The 16,960-nt window shown below is 47.8% G+C and overlaps 1 protein-coding gene across 1 annotated transcript in view; it reads right to left on the reverse strand.

The window, feature by feature from the left end:
- Nucleotides 1–16,960, reverse strand: part of ss (aryl hydrocarbon receptor spineless) — a 73,271-nt gene that overhangs the window by 17,795 nt on the left and 38,516 nt on the right. The window contains exons 3-4 of the mRNA XM_084577395.1: nt 8,259–8,348; nt 5,818–5,953 (exon numbers count right to left, since the gene is read on the reverse strand). Coding sequence (XP_084433521.1) covers nt 5,818–5,953; nt 8,259–8,348 — 226 coding nt within the window. The remainder of the gene's footprint in view (nt 1–5,817; nt 5,954–8,258; nt 8,349–16,960) is intronic.

The following is a 16,960-nucleotide window of genomic DNA, read 5'->3' on the forward strand; positions in this document are numbered from 1 at the left end:
GCAAAGCCACAATCAACGCGCCGAGAGTGCAGGCTGCCTGAAACCACTGCCTTCGTCGGTGCGCGTAGAAACCTTTCCCCCCTCCTCCCAGTCGACTAGTGCTACGCCCCCCCCCCCCCCCCTCCCATTTCAACCTAGCCTTCACTGCTCCCTGCACCATGTCATCCCCCCGTTCTCTTGTCCCTGCCGCAGCACCCGAGCAGCGGCGCTTCCTCCTCACCGGTGCGGCACCGTCTGCTTAGCAGCCAGGTACGGCGGATTGGGGGGAGGCCAGGTAAGGGCGCCCATTAACGTTTTCCTCCCCCGTTATTTCTGGGTTCCCCTTCAGTCGGTCGGTCCGCCTGCATTATTCAATGTGTCAGCGGGACCGTACGCCGTCCTCTCACTCCCCTTTGCTACATACAACAACGAGCCCAGCACACCACACAACACCGCTCGTCGTCCTCCTTCTCTGGCGGCGTCGGCGGTGGCGTGGTGGCCCCCTCTACTGCTCCCCCCTCCCCCTTCCCCTTTCATGGGAAACAAAGAAACCGCTCGAGCGTTCAAGCAGGTGAAAGCGCACCCCCACGTATTTTCATTGTGCTGTATTTTAGTTTGCTGCCGCCCGTCGCCGCTTCGCCCGCTGTCGCGGTGAATGGGAGACCCATACACACCGCCGGTATACGTGAAACTGTGCGCGCCACTCTGTTCCTTTGGGCAGCAGCGAAGTCAGTCTATGCTGGATTGACCAGAGCAGAGACAATGACCACCTTTTTGACAGAAGGTGCGAACCGGGCGTGTTTCAGATCGGCCGCATCTTCCGGTCTCCTTGAAGAGAAATTGAGAGACCCTTCTGCGAAGCTCAGACCCAAGAGCCAAAAGAGAAATTGTTCGACTGGCCGAAGATGCCGCCGGAGCCCAAGAACTACCGGCCTGCAACTAAGGCGACTGTCCACCTTTCGGGTCTAACCCCCGAAGAGCGGGATATGCACTCTGTAGGACAAATAAAAGCTCTCTCTCTCTCTCTGAAGAGATATCGGATCTTTCTATACTTTCAGTCTCCTTTGCAGCTATGATAGAGGCTGTCAGCTTCTTGTTTCTACTCGGTTTTCTCGAAATAGATTTTTGTACGTTTTTGTTTTTATATGCTCTCATTAAAGAATCTTTTCTGTGATCCTGAGAAGATATTACGCAATATACGCTGTAGCGTGTTTTCTGAGCTTTATTTCGCTCCGTCGCTACACTTACGCGGTATCACAATCATTATCACGAAGCTCTAATGCGTAAACTGCACCTCAATGCCTATGCTATAGATACAAGTACGATGCCCTTCCTAACTAGCTCAGCACATGGTTTGGGGCAAGTTGTTACATCTCTTCTTTTTTTTTTTTTTTCATGTAAAGTCGCGAGAATTACGCTGCAATCTAAGAACACGCACCTTCTAGCGCATCTGTGTTCTTAAATGTCTAGTTTGAGCCTTATTTCCGGCCGTCAAAATATTCACCAGCTGCTTGATCATTCACGCATTTGCTGTCGCATTCAGTTTCTTTTCAATTTCTTTTCTCACCTTTCTTTTTCCTTTTGCGACACGTGTGATGCATCTTCGCGTTCTCGTCGAACAACCCGCGTACTGCACTCGAAACACTAAACATCGGTAGTCCTGCCACAAGCCTGCTGCTTACTCGCAAAAACCATGCGTCAGCGCCTCAACGGCAGTTTTTTATCACTGGGTAACAGCAGAAGTGAAAAATAAAATTCTGTGGCACGGATAACTGTGCCATTTATCCTTTTAAGTCATAAGCCATTCAGCTTACAGGCCCCAATAAAAGGGTAAAAAGGGGGTTGCCAACAGCAGCCGATTCGATCACATGGTACTTCACTTTGTCTTTTCCCCGCGTGGCACGCGACCCTTGTTAACCCTATTCTTTGAGCTGTCGGCCTCGAAATTGATCTCGTGGTGCGCCCCGCGCGACCGGGCCGTGAACCGGAGCTTATGGGAGAATTGTGAAAAACGAGACAAAGTGGAGGAGTACATAGGGAACCACGTTGCGCTTCTTTGTCTGCCTTCTTTTCTTTTATTATTTTTTTTTTTTTTTTTTTTTTTGCGGTACTCCATGTTAAATGATGCGAAATCATTTCTTTCGTGTTCTGAGTGTTTCTCCTCAGCGAGTTCTGTTCTGTGGCACGCGGATTCGCGAACTCTAAGCCAGCAGCTAGGGAAACAGACATGTGCTCGTGGCAGGAAATTCCACATGTTACTGTGCATGCTATTCTACAAAGTGTTAAATTAACTGAATCCCCTATTTTCGATGCAAAGGCAAACTGCTCACTCGGCGCTGACTTAACAACAAGGTATTTCAGACCTAACAAAAACTGCAGACAGTTTTAAATTGATTGGACATTACTAATATACTGAGAACCTACAGTTCGTAAATTGTAAGCATGTTGATTTGGCTCTGCTTGCACATACAGCCTTTCTTTAAATCGGTGTGCATATCAGATGCAAATTCCTGCCCATGCCGCACGCGGTGCTTTGTCTCATATCTTTATGGCGGCGCAGTGAAAACTAATCCGATGCGACTTCCAGGTCTGTGTTAAGTACACTGAGGAGACGACACAACGCGCTTACATGCACACTGTATGTGCACGCATCGAGTTTCAAACAGCACCACTTTGGTCAGTGAAGGCCACACGCGCACAGAGCTGCTTGGAACGTGGGCTGCTGACACGTGGAGACGAGAATAGGCACTCTCTTTCTGCACCAGTGAGGAAAACAAGCCTTTCCGAAGTGCACAGTTTGTGGCTTTGTACGGAGAACCAGTTACGAGTCTATCGCCTATTAAGTGACTCAGTGGACGCGTCTTTGAACTGAAAAGCGTCGGCGTAGGTCGGAGTGACCGAGGAATTGATCGTCAGCCACTCGATGCTTTGGTTCGAACGTCTGTCGTGTGCCGCGCACGCAGCGGCGTTAGTGGGTCGCGCAAGCGGAGGAAGGAGTGATCACTGAGAGCGCTGAGAACACTGAGAAGGAACTGAGTGTGGAATCGGGTGTGCTTCAAAGTGTAGAGGGTCAACCTAGCGGGACGGGGTGGGAAGGGTCTTTCGGAGGAGTGGACGGAGGTATATGGAGAGGGGGAGGGGAGGGGGGGGGCTGCTTGATTTATGATGTTAATGAGGCTGTTACTGGGAGCAAATTTCGCTAGCGGAGCAGCGGGGTGCCCCCTCCTGGGTCGCGCGCCGTGGTCGAGGACAACCTCCAGTCGTGACTACACTAACGGAGACTGGGCGTCTCGGGGAGGGGTAAAATGGAGAGCGATGTTGAGAACGGTATGTATACATTACACGGTGGCGCCAGGGCGGTGAAGCGAAACAGCAGCGCGGGTTTTAGTGCTTTTGCCACAGCCTGGCCATAACCGTGCGGGCCGAGGCTGATCAAGCGCGCAAATAGAGGCAGGACAGGGAGTACCTGCTGCCCCCTCATCCACCTCTTTCCCCTACGTGAATGGATACAGATGCACTCTCGCTTTACTCCATGAATGGCGTGACCAGCGGTCGACTCGAGAACGATACGTGAGGGCAGAATGGAATATGGATACCGGTCTGAAAACAGAGAGAGAGAGAGAGAGGAGAAAGGGGAATTGTACAGGCAATGACAGAGACGATGTAGAGGGAGAGGCAGACTGCTGAGCACAGAGTGCAGCAGACTCGAGCCAGGACCCCGAAAGCGGGCCATGAAGCTCCCTCGATCGAGGACAGCAGACGTGGCCTGTCTGCCTGTCGTCTGTCTACCTATAATACTCTTGCTGGGAGGTAGTTTGCGGATATCCCAATCACGTTTTTACTCTGACGCGCAGAACAAAGGAAATCATAGCAAGAACGGTGCTTTATACATTGCCTGACTGGGGCTCTGTGATCATCGCCCCTTCCCGCTTGTTCCTTTTTTTTTTTTTCTGTTTCGCGCTCGGCAGAGGGCGCTGCTTTGGTTTGGAGGTCCCCCCCTTCTTCCACCGCAGCTTGCTTTTCGTACGGGATGGATGTAGCTTGTGCGTGGGGGACTAGGAGTGGGTTCATGATTCGGAGGTGGAGGGGCTCGAACTCCCTGCAGCATTTTGCGGAGGGAAAGCCATCCAGGTGTGCTTGCCAGTCTGCTCCGCGCAATGACGTGGCTGTGTGAGATTGAGCCTCGGTGTTTTCGTCTCCGTCTTTCTTTTTTCGCTAGATATTGCAACGCAAGGCTGGCATGACGTCATTATATCATATTCCAGCGCAGTGGAGTGTCAAATCGCTTTCGTCGCAGCTATTACGACAGGGAACAAAAAGATATTGAGACTATATATACTTTCAGGCGTGTACCAAGTACACGTGTCATCTTCGAGAAAAGGTGCCGTGTGCTTTGTTTCTAAGGGCACAGACCAAGGGGCTGCTTAGAGCTGAAGCCAAAAACGCAAAGGCAGGCCGTGTGAGCTGTTTACCAGTGTCCATTATTATAAGACGCTAAATTAAGTACCTATAGCGATGATACATGTTCTGTGTGATCTGGTAAGACAAGCAAGCCTCCTGGGCGCCCCCTGGAAGCACACGAACGTTGGTGCGCCAACATATACCAGTACAAGCATGCGTCGCGTCGCCACGTATGTAAGTTTTTTCTGTATAATTACACTAAACTCTTGTCCTAATTCGTTGCTTCTTTTTCCGAACATGCCTAGAAAAGAGAATATACAGATATAGAGAGGCTTCTATAAGGAGGTTATGCTATCCAGGCCCGCAAGTATTACGTGACAGCCACAGAGCCGCTTCCACAAAGCAAGTGGCATCACACCACTGTGCATGGTGCCGCACCATAAAGCAACTTAGTCGAGGCTACCCTTTACCCGCTGCACCATTGCTGTAGCAAAGCCCTAATCACGATATCCACGGCCACTGTGCCACGTTTCACTATGCCGCAAACAAATGTCCAAGTATTAATTCTGTGATGTCAGTGCCCATTAAAGACACCCAGGTCCTGAGCCAGAAGAAATTCGAAGCCCTATACACTACACAGCATCTTGCATAGCCTTTACGTCCGACTACGGGACATTAAAATGCCCGTCAAGCCATACCACGGCCGGACTGGGCAGCGGCCATGGTAGCGCGCATTCCCACTTGCACACAAACGCTACGTCACCGCATATAACTGCGTGCTACATGTGGCTCAATGGTTAGGGAGCTGAGCTGCTGAATTTGGCGACTCGTCCCGTATTGGACCCCGGCTTTGGCGGCCGATTTTCGACTGAGGAGAAATGCAAGGCGCCGTGCACTGTGCAATGTGAGTGCGCGTTGAAGAACCTCAGGCGGTCGAAATTTCCGGAACCGTCTACTACGGCGTCCCTGAAAGCTTGAGTTGCTTTGAGACGTTAAACCCCGCAAACCATAAGCCACATCACACTGCAGTCAATAGGACCGTGAGATCACGTGGTCACAGCGCCATAACGTGACATGGCATAATGAAAACGATCAGTCGCAAAGCATCTGTCAAGAGATCGACCGCATCCACATGCCGCCACATAATGGGACATCGCGGAGCCGTTGTGATTAGGATTAATGCTACTAAATGGCGGAAGTAATGTGCTTTCTTATTAATTAATACCTTATTAGTAGCGCCTTGCACTGCCAAATGTCTCTGGCAGGGTGTAGGTCTCACCAAGCCTCCAGAAGGCTTTTAATTTGCCTACACCCGCAGCATTGTGTATGCGATGCTGAAGTAAAATTCTGATTCTGATTCTGATTGCCGCCAAGCGTCGAACAGGCCCTTTCGGAAGACGCGTCGTGCGAGACTCAAATATATAAGTAGTCACTCACCGGGTAAGAGGGCCTCCTGGAGCGAGATGGCGCTGCGGTCGGAAGGTAACTGCGAGTTCCAGAGCAGGAACCTCTGAAGCTCCTCGCGGTCCTCCGAATGCACCAGCTCGTACACGCTCTGGTGGCAGATGTCTGACTGTCGGACATGCGCCGAAACACAACACAACCATGTAGGGCCACGACGCGAAACACATTACGCACCGACACTTCACACAAGTACGTCATATAGCTCACACACATGTTTTCTTCTTTCCTCCCCACCCTTCACATCATCATCATCATCATCATCATCATCATCATCATCATCATCATCATCATCATCATTAGCCGATGTACACCGGTGCAGGACTATAGTGTACTAGAATATGTACATGGCCCTGTGCTGCTGCATGCACTTAACATCCGCCCGCCTAATTTTCTGCTGCCCCCTGCTACGCTTTCCTTCACTGGAATCCAATTTATTACCCTTAGCGACCATCGGTTATTCTCCCTTCGCACTACATCTCCTGCCCATGCCCATTTCTTCTTGCCCATTTCGACTAGAATGTCACTATAACTCGAGTTATTTCTCTGACCCACTCTGCGCGTTTCCTATCAACGTTCCACCTATCATTTCCTGTTCTACATCTCTCTGTATTGCCCTTCAGACATATGGTTTTTGATACGCACAGATACCACCACGTCACTGCGCGCGCACTATCCGCTTTAGGCTCCGAATAGGCGGGTTCGGTTCTCCTCTCAAAGCACTTTGTTATGCTTCATCGATTTTTCGCGAATATATTAGCAACTATTTAAAGTCCAATAAGCTTTAATGAAGTTGTCTTACACGTTAAATGCTAGCAGAACCATATTTATTCGTTTTGAATACAAGCAAGAGGTCGGACATTAAAAGCGAAAGACGCGTGCAAAGAAAAACAAGGCCAATTGTAAACAGAGCATCCTGATATCCGGTGTAAATCCCTCACAGAGGTGCGCGCGCGCGCGCGCGCTCGAGACGCGACCGTGCGTTCTCGCTTGGCTGGTCCCGCTGACGCACGCATGAGTGAACGGACGGTGGGATATGCGCGCTAAAAAGGAGAGGCGGTTAGAACGGGTGGTCCAAGGTGGAGCTGAGGGAGGAGTGGCACGGCGCGTTAATTGCGTTCGTGGACAGGACCTAATTGATGTCGCTCGGTGATGAACGGCCCACGGTTCGGCGAGCACCCCCCGCGCACGCCCACGCCCGTTGTCCCCGTCGCCGCCCTCCCTCTACTCCCCGCACTCAACAACGAGTGCGACTAGACGCAACGACGCAAGCGTTGGCAGCACAGCGCGTGGACCTATTCAGCGCACTGCTCCAGCTAGTCGCCCATTCAGCGAGCACCGGCGTCTCCCAGCGCCAGCAGCAATACAGCGCTGGCGGTTCGACGCCACCGCCGAGCAAGTGCTGCTAGCGCTGCCGTTGTTGCTGCTGCTGTCGAGTGACCGCCATCGCCAGGTGGCCGCGCGCACGTTGTTACCGCTCGCCTAGCCCTCTCTTCCCTCTTGCTCTTTTTCTTCCTTCGTGATCGATTTTCGGGCCTCGCCTTCTTCTTTTCCCTCCCGACCGTTCTTTCTTTAATATCTGTGCGACGGTCATTCTCTCTCTTGACAACGAGGACGACGGCATCCAGGGAAGACGCTATGAGGCGGCGCTATAGAGTCTGCAGGTTCGTGGAAGATGTCTTCGCGTGAAGGTTAAAGTATCGGAGACCCTGGTTTCGTTTTGGAGCGAAATAGGTCAGCTACGTGGAACTGTGCCCTAAGGCCTATGGACCCTGAGGTCGCGGTGCAGTGGGACATCCTACGCATCCGTGCTTATATATACATATATATATATATATATATATATATATATATATATATATATATATATATATATATATATATATATATATATATATATATATAAATTAACTGTAAACGAAACAGAATGCTCAGGCATGCATGCCGAAACCTAGCTGCATTCAGCAGGTGCTCTGAATGCATGAAGAAAAAAAAAAAAAAAAAGAGCTCAGGCAGGAGCGCCATATGACAGTTTTCAAGTCCAGTCAAGAAATAAATCGGAGAGAGTCTGCCCTCTCGCAGCATGTTTGAATGCCGGGACTTAGCCCTCACGTGGGGCCGACTTCGGCGTTACAAGAAAGAGGGAGGACTTCAAGACACCTCGGTTTTTGCGGAGGCCCATTGCATGGCCATAACGCTCCCTCCTGAGTTCGTTTTTTTTTTTTTTTTTTTTTTTCTGTCACCGAATATTCTCTTCAATTTTCGCGACGCATATACTGCATGTTTTGAAGCGTGATAAGATGAGATCAAGTGCGAGAAAAGGTGCCTCGCGCTCCAACTGCGTAAGTTGAAGTATACCAACGACGATAGAGATGAGTACCTGTGGAAAAGTCGAAGTCGTGGCGTAAAAGACTCACCTGATGAAAGCCCAGGTACGTTTCGACCGTATGCGAAGCGTAGAAAACTTCTCCGTCGCAGGTGAGGATGAGCAGGAACCCGTTGAGTGCCTGCGAAGACAGTCGCAATGTTCTCTTCAGACCGGAAAAGCCGATCTCGTTCACTTAAACTTTCGCAAGCCACTCTAAAAGCATACTTGTATAGCTACTGTGATTCGTATAAAACAATCACAGTAAAAATGCAACGAGCCTTTGCGTAAAGCGAAACGAGCTGATTTTCAGCCTCGGCTGTCATGGAGGGAGGAGGGGTCATGTTCATTAGTTATGGGGAATGAGACTCATTTACTTTGGTTGCTTGCGAATGCAGTTGTGACAATTGCGGCACGCGTTACGTTGATCGGCCCGCGCGCGCAAAGCACGTCAGATTCTTTCGGCTCCGCAGATGCGCTCCTTGGTGACGTCACAATGACAACATTTCGGGGGCCGACATGGCGCTCTCAAAACGCATATTTAGAAGCTGGCACTGCTGTGGATCTTAAAAAAAAAAAAAAAAAAAAAAAAAAAAAAAAAAAAAAACAGATTTACATTTGGATTAGTCGGTAATAGTTCATTTTGGGTGGTATAGAACTAAACACTAAGGAATAAAAACGAAAGTATTCCCTTCTCTGTTTTGCGTCCCGCCTCGCTGTTTCACCCAATGTTGGCGATAATTCCTGGTCGAGCATTGCGTAAAGGTGTCATAGTTGCCACTTCGCGCTTTGCACAGTGAGGGCGTGTGTTAAGGAAAATCAGTGCAGTTACCCGGCTCTAGTTCAGTTCTCTACCAGTGTGAAGTGTAGGGAGAAGGAACGAAAGGAAGCAAAGAAGAACAGAGGAAAGAGCAGAAAAGACGACAAAACTTAGCAAGTAATGGGAAGAGGAATGCCTGAATCTCCTATGTAGAATCTTCTATATATGGTCTCTATAGTACAAAACATTTTAAATGACAAGCTTTATATTAAAGCCTGAAACATTTATTTTACAGAAATGAGATGTACCGCTAGAAGGAGGCAGACAGAATTGAAGAAGAAATGAGATGTACCGCTAGAAGGAGGCAGACAGAATTGAAGAAGTTTGTTGTTTTGAGTTTGTTTTTCTTCAATTTTGGCTTCACTGCTGAGATAGTGGGTGTGAGGCAAAACAATTTTGTCGTTGCGAAAAAAACCGTAAAAGTTGTGTTGTGTTGTTGTGTGCCATAAAACTCAACACAACACAACTTTTACGGTTTTTCTCGCAACGACAAGGTTGTTTTGCCTCACACCCACTCACTGTGCAGTGAAGCCAAATTTGAAGAAAAACAAATTGAGGAAAGCGATGCATTTACACATTATAGATTTCTTTGAATTGTAGGTCAAGCCAAATGCATGTTTGCTGTGTTCAGCGCTAGTCAGAGATTATTGGCGTGATCGCTGTCGAAGTCTCGGATTCTCGATCTCAAACAGGTTAGCGCAAATCAGAACGGAAACAAGATGGGAAGGCGGGACAACGCGTCCCTTTGTTGATGCAAAATATGATATGCATGACGCAGCAGGACATCCACTCAATGTGAGTGACGATGACCGATGCTTGTGACTACGGCGGCGAATCCCGCATAAAAGAGCCCACCGCCATGGAAAGGTACTGAAGTAAAACTTGTTGCTGGGCTACTTGGTTCCTCGATTTGCGTCGAGAAAGGGTTGGTAGAGCGTTGTCTTCACCTCTTGTGTCCGTACTATTTTGCGCTAACCAATTTCGATCGAGTATGCACGAACTAGCCCAGCAGCAAGTTTTACTTCAGTACCTGAAGCGGGTGGGCTCACTCTATTGCCGCCATCTTAAATGTAAAGTTGAGTTTCGGTGTCGACTGCGCTCGGGAGTGCATATTTTATCGTTAGGTAAACGTACGGTACTTAAATGGCATTATAAGAAAAATAGCTTGTGAAAGACAGTCAGCAAAATATATAACTGCTTTTCGATTTTTTTTTTCTTTCAGGTTTTTATTGTTAGAAATGTATTATATAAATTAGTGTTTCATTGGTACAGAAGGAGGTCCCAAAGCGAAGCTGTCAGGGGGATCTCCTATAACAAAATTCTTGAAACAAAGACACAAAAATGGCAGAAAATGAACATTAAAAAATGTTAAAATTCACGATCAACAAAAGCAACGATACATACGACAATACGATACGTTTGCTTTGAAACCAAATTGAGCTCATCGTACGAACGAATGCACACCCATTGTTTATTGGAGCACCAGTTTTGTACTTAGGCATTTTCATGGCAACAAATGAAGCGTTGGTCAGTTTGCAATATGGAGAGGGGCACCAACATGTCTTTGTATTCACTTGCCGTAATTCCAGTATCTTCGTATGTATACACTCCAAAGTCGTTGAATCTTCATTTGACTTACAGGCATGTAGTGCCGGGCTTAGAATACCGCACTAGCGGTACCATTGAATTCAGCCTTTTTTTTTTTGTTTGTTTTCCCGACATACTTAACCAGGCCCTCCGCTTGTCTTTCAGATAAAAAAAAAAGGTGGACCATTCGTTTCGTCGCTGCTCATGCACTAACTGGGACCATGTATGCCGCATAAAAGATCAGCGATTTAGTTCACGATGGGAATTCCCTCACGTTCTCTCTCTCAAGCACTAAAGCCACATCGTAAATCGAACGGTTTAGAAGAGGAAATAAAAGTATATAACAAGAAAAAAAAAAAAAAAAACACTTGAGAAATTGAGAAACGGGGGTGCTTCCAAATTAGTTGTTTCATTCTACCAAGAGACGTCTCTTTATCTCAAAAGCGCATCGTGGCCCGAAGGCAAACTCTCATTCCGTCTTAAAACTAAGAAACTCCCCCGTTCGTATATAGTGGGAAGAGGAGCCTACGACGTCGTAAACGTGCATGTTCTCACAGGCGATAGTAGCAAACCGCAGAATGTTTCGCATCACTGAGGAAGAAGGTGACGTCCAGTATATAGAGCACCGATTCTAGCTTCTGTTCGCCGTCGTAGCAGTCATAGTGCAGGCTTTTCGTTCATTTCTGTTTACCTTGCAGGTTTGTTATTTTAATAACTTCGTTTTCGCTTAATTTGTAAGGTATTTATAGGGTGCTTTAAAGTGGCTTTGCGTATAGAAATTGGTTTGTGTCCGGGAAGGTATTAAAAGCAGCCGTTAAAATTGTAGGCCAAAACAAAAATCACCATTCAGGCACATCGTAAAGTCTGCGAAATATTGCTTTACCTGGCTTCATTCAAAAACAGGAGTCTGGACGAGACTCCGCAGGACGGAAAGGCGTCGTAGTTGGCTCTATAATTTAGTGCACATTCTAAACATATCTCGAGGAAGGAGATTAAGCAGTCAAAGGCCAGAAAAAAAAAAAACAAAAAAAAACACAGTACAGATACAGGCTACGCACCAACCCACATGGATGCGTGTCAGTGTGTTACAGAGCACCAAGCGTTTGCAAACAATTCCTTAAGTAGTCCTATCTTCAGATGACCATGCAAATTTCTCGTTCCAATTTTTATCTGAACTTTTTGCTGCTGAGTTACGCGTACTGATGATAAGTTTGCAACTGACAAAACTAGATGCATCACGTGTATCATTTCAGTCGTTCAGTCGTGTCCGACTCTTCGTGACCCTATGGACCATGTCACGCCACGCTTTCCAGTCTCTCACTATCTTCCTAACATCACATAACTTCATGTGCAGTACCTCGAGGATGCCATCTAACCATCCCGTTCGCTGCCTACCCCTTCTCCGGCGACCCTCAACCTTTCCCAACATCAAATCTTTCTCCAGCGACTCATCTCTTCTCATCAGATGACCAAAGTAGCTGAGCTTTAACTTTATAATTTGACCCTCCAATGAGCAGTCGGGGTTTATAGTCGACAATATCGACTGATTTGATCTTCTGGCAGTCCAAGGCAGTCCACGTGTATACACCCTCCAATACGGCTAATTTTCTATGTAGCAGCTAAAAATCGGGAGTAAACAGGGTTCCGGCAGAAATAATAAACAGATTGCATCCTGGATCTTTCATCAGTACATTATATTCGGCTGCTCCTAAACTGCGGATTTTTCAAGCCAGCCTGACGCTTGTCATCCGTGATGTCGTATCTTTGCCGAAGCCGTACAAAACACGCAAAGACTACAGGCGCCACCGCGTTAATTTGCGGTTCGTTCGCTTCTGACATGGCGCGTGAGCGAAGTGGCAGCCAATATTGAGATGCGCGCATGTCATGATCAGAAATAGCGTGCCTGTTTCAAGAGGCTTTCAATAGCGGCTAACTAAACCATCTTCCCAATATTGGAATGCTTTCGCAATATACTGGTCCTCTATGTGGGGCGGACATTGCCAACACACTCTCAATACTGGGCCCATGCACGTTTTGTGCTGCCTGGGCACTGCAGTACTTAATCAGCAGATAAGGGTCGATATTTTTGCTTACTTCTACATTTAACGCGAAAAATTATCACGCCGCAAATATTCGAGAGGAGAATCACTGGTAGATGCATCGCAAATGGCATTCCGTCTGGCATATATAATTGCTTGGTGAATATAAGGCTGGCTGTTTTCTATTGCACTGGATCGCCCTTGAAAAAAACTTTCTTCAAGTTTCCCTCTTCTCTGGGCTAAGGTGACAATTAATTGCATCTAAGATATGCCGGTAATGCCTGAAATCGTCCATTTTGTTAAAACGCACCTATAAAAAAAAAAAAGAACGGTCTGTAAGATGTTGGAAGTGCCCAGCACACGTGCTTTTCGCACTGACGCCATCGCGTTCAGTGGCGACCACGTCACGGCGTCCTGCCGGCCAGTCGGTGAGAAAACACTCTGCCCGTTCCATTGATTCCCCATTGGACGGAATCGAGCCTCGCTGGAGAGAGCAAGCATAGAGGGGAAGGAAAAATGGGGAGCGAGGGAAGGCACGCAGAGGAAGCGCGTCAGCTTCTCTCGACGACGAACAGGAGGGTCAGAGCGAAGGAAGAGCTTCAGGGAGAATAGGGAACGAAGACAGATACCTATGAAGCCAGAAGCACCGAAGGTTAGGGAAAAGGGGAAGTGGAGATGAAGCACAGAGCGAGAAATAAAATGGCTGCAGGAAAGTGCTTGCCCCTTCTCTCCCTAGATGAGACAATGCGACGGGGAAATAAGGAAAAGGAAAGAGGAGACGGGAGAAAAAAAATATTGGGCGATGTGAAAGGTAGTGGGGAGAGGGAAAGGAGACAAAGGAAGCCCGACGAGCGACCCCGCCCACGGCGCGCACCCGACGTTGGGTTCGGCCTATACGGATCGATCCAAACCCTGGCTGCGCTGCGCGACGCGCGGTGCTCGCTTCTCCTCGCTGCCACCGCCTCGCCGCTTGGTGCGACGACCCGGGAGCGTTCAACATTTCGACGCGCGTTTACGCTCCCGTACGCCTCTCTGTCTTCGGCGCGTCGTTTCCCTACGCGTCATGCATGGTACGGCGATGAAGCGAGTGCTCGTTATGTATCGGCGCGTGCTCTTGCAAGCGTCTCCTTAGCTATCGAAGCGCCTGAGAAGCTTGAATATAATTAAAGTACAAAGAAGCATGTTACTGCGTTGGAACGCATAATGTGAGGCCTTTCTCTTCGGTTCCCTACATCATCGGCGTCTTCTCCCTTTTTTATGCTAACTTGTGTTTCATGTTTGCAGATTCACGAAGTTTCTTTTGAAAAGGAAAGTAACAACAACATGCCTATCCACGCCTCAGACAAGGAAACCACGCCGGTCACATCAGGAATAAGTAGCGCACAAAGCCTATAGACTCGCGGTCGGGCCTCTCTTTCTCGATCGCCCATATACCGTTCTCTGTCTATCGACTCTGCATGCCCTTTAACCTTGTCGTTTGTCTCCCTTCTAACGTATCACTTTTTTTTGTTCCCCTCTTTTCTTTAACTTTCTTTTTATCGCCATATTTGGCTTTCCTATATGACCGCTGACATCTTTGTTCTGCGTCTGTGTCTGCATACTTGTGTACGTCTCCGTCTTACCGTCGCAGAACGGGGGTGCGCTATCTGGTGGACATTTCTGCCGATGCCATCCGCCCCGCCCACTTCGCCGCTTCATCCGTCCTCCGCTTTGTTTCTAGCCTGCGCTTCTCTGCCGCTTTTGCTTCGGTCTGTCGACGTTCGCTCGAGACCCCGATCGGCGGGACGGTAGGCTTCCGCTACCACTCTGCTGTCATGCGGGACAGCCACACTCCCTTCTACATGGGCATAGTTCTGAAAAAACGGCAGAAAAAGAAAGCAAAAGATACGATAAGCGAAAACGACGCGACGAAGACGACAAGCATTTGCTTCGCTCTCCTTCTGGGCTACTGGCGGCCTTTTGCAGCATGCGTTCAGGCGTGCCCGTTTTATATGTTTGTGTGTCGCGTGAGGAGCAAGTACGGTGGGGGCGTGTTTGGGAGGACATTCGGAGATGGAAGCGGTCGTGATTGAGACGTTTACGTATACAGCTCTGGCTCCCGCGTACCACCGGGCTGTTTTCTTTATTTCTTCGACCTCGTGGCCCTGCTTGTAGCTGTATGGGCGGTTACCGGCTGCTTGTACGCTCGACCTTAGGCGTTGTTTCTTCCTTCCCTGACATGCCTTTTGTGTTGCTTGTCCCTCGCTGGCCCGTTTTTACATCGAGCCTCATGTGTATACCTTGACGTGGTTGAGACATAAGTCTGGATGGTGTGTGGCGGGCTGTTGAGCTGAGGCGGGGTCTGCGATGTTAAAAGTGTTGAACGAGCCGTGCCGGTTTAGGTTGCAAACTTGCGACAGATTGTGCCTGCGACGTCAGATGCAGAGTTAAATTCAGTGAGAAGCTTCTGCACCCGCTGCGTAGCCAGATTCTACAACAGAGCTTGCACCCCCCCCCAAAAAAAAAAATATCTTAGTCATTTTCCCTCGTTAATAAAGGGCTGTATTAGCTACATAACAACACTAGCGCACACAGGATTCCGAGGACTTGATTCGTAAATACCATTTATTTTCTCATTAAATAAAAGAGCATTCGTTCGGAAAATCGCGGCTATTTGTAATATTTCTGATGCAGCGCTGTTAAAATTTCGGGTGGTGTTCTGATACCAAAACATCCCCTATGGCTGCGCCCGTTTTCTGTACTGAAGGTTGAAGGTTGTCAATAAATCCTAGTTTGACTAATGGCCTTAGAGTGGCTTGCTTAGCAAAGGCTTGTTTGTGTCGACTGTTCAAAACATTTCTGTATTCACATCTAGGCTGGTGAGCCTGTCAAATCGGAATGCTTGTGCCATGCCTAACGGGGCCCTGTTGATGCTATTTCCCGTTTTCTTTCTTTGTTTTGCACTCTCGTTCGATAATTTCTGCGCTTCGTTACATGTTTTGCTCTTTAGTCGATGTAATGAAAATAAGCTTAACTTTTGCTCAAAGAATCAGGAGTAAAGGGAAAATTTACAAAAATAAAAAAAAAAAATAAGTTCCCAGAGGAGTCGTTTATCGCGACGCGTCTTTCGCTGTAGCCAGGTCGATACAAATACGTTGCACACAAAATTTAAGCTCCTATGAAGGATTATACCCGTGTTACACGGGCAATTTCAACTGCCGTTCAGTTAAATCACAGTTCAGCGTTCCAACTGACGTTGAACTGAACGGCAGTCGACTGTAGTTACACGGAACATATCGCGAACCTCAGTTGACCCCCAGAATCACGTGATCTTCCACATGCAAGCAATTCTTACTAAAAAAAAAAGTGCTTCATTTTTCATATCTAAATTACTTCGTACATTTGCATACTTTATATTATTAAATTGCACATTTTGCACGCGTTTTCTTTTTCGAGTATGGAACAAATGAACTCGACACAAAGCCAAGTCAATCCATTTGAGGTGTGTCTTGCTTCGCTGCTTAATCGTCGTTTTTTGGTGCCGTTTCGCGCGCTTGTGTTTTGACACTCGTTTGAGTATTTAAAGTTGCAGGCTGGGACTTGCGTTAGCTAAGGCAGCAACCTTTCATGTGATTTTAGAACGCACAGCGGTTGGAAATGCCGCCGACTCGGTTGATGCGGCGCGTCCGCTGACAGCCACCTTGTCAGTTGACTGGTTCAACTGGGACCGCCGACCTCAGTTGAACTGAACCACAGTTGAGATTTCAACTGCAGTTGGCGCTGCCGTGTAACATCGCTAACTGCCGTTCAGTTCAACTGACCGCCAACTGAACTGCCGTTGAAAACGCCCGTGTAACAGGGGTATTAGACACCCGATACCCTCACACGCACGCACGCACGCACCCGTTCAAAATTCTAATGGACGTTGCAATTTATGTGGTGGACCAGGCAGAAAGAGAAAGAGCGAAATCGCCCGTTTATTTGGCTGGTTTTCGAATATATATATATATATATATATATATATATATATATATATATATATATATATATATATATATATATATATATATATATATATATATATATATATATATATATATATATATGCGAACAGAACAAGGAAGGGCAAAAAGAGGCTCTCCGGAATAGAAGTGGAAGAAGAGGAAGCTCACTATATCTTGGTTAGCACATCAGGCTGAGGGGCAGGACCACTTTGTAAATAAACCTTAACAGTGTGGTGGAAGGTGCTGAAAGATCACCACGGATTCCTCTCTACCTCGTTCGAGCCGACGACTCGCTGGGCTCCCCCCTTTGACACCCACAATGATT

This window comes from Amblyomma maculatum, chromosome 1, assembly GCF_055883805.1.
Source record: "Amblyomma maculatum isolate TAMU_Amacu chromosome 1, ASM5588380v1, whole genome shotgun sequence".
NCBI lineage: Eukaryota > Metazoa > Arthropoda > Arachnida > Ixodida > Ixodidae > Amblyomma > Amblyomma maculatum.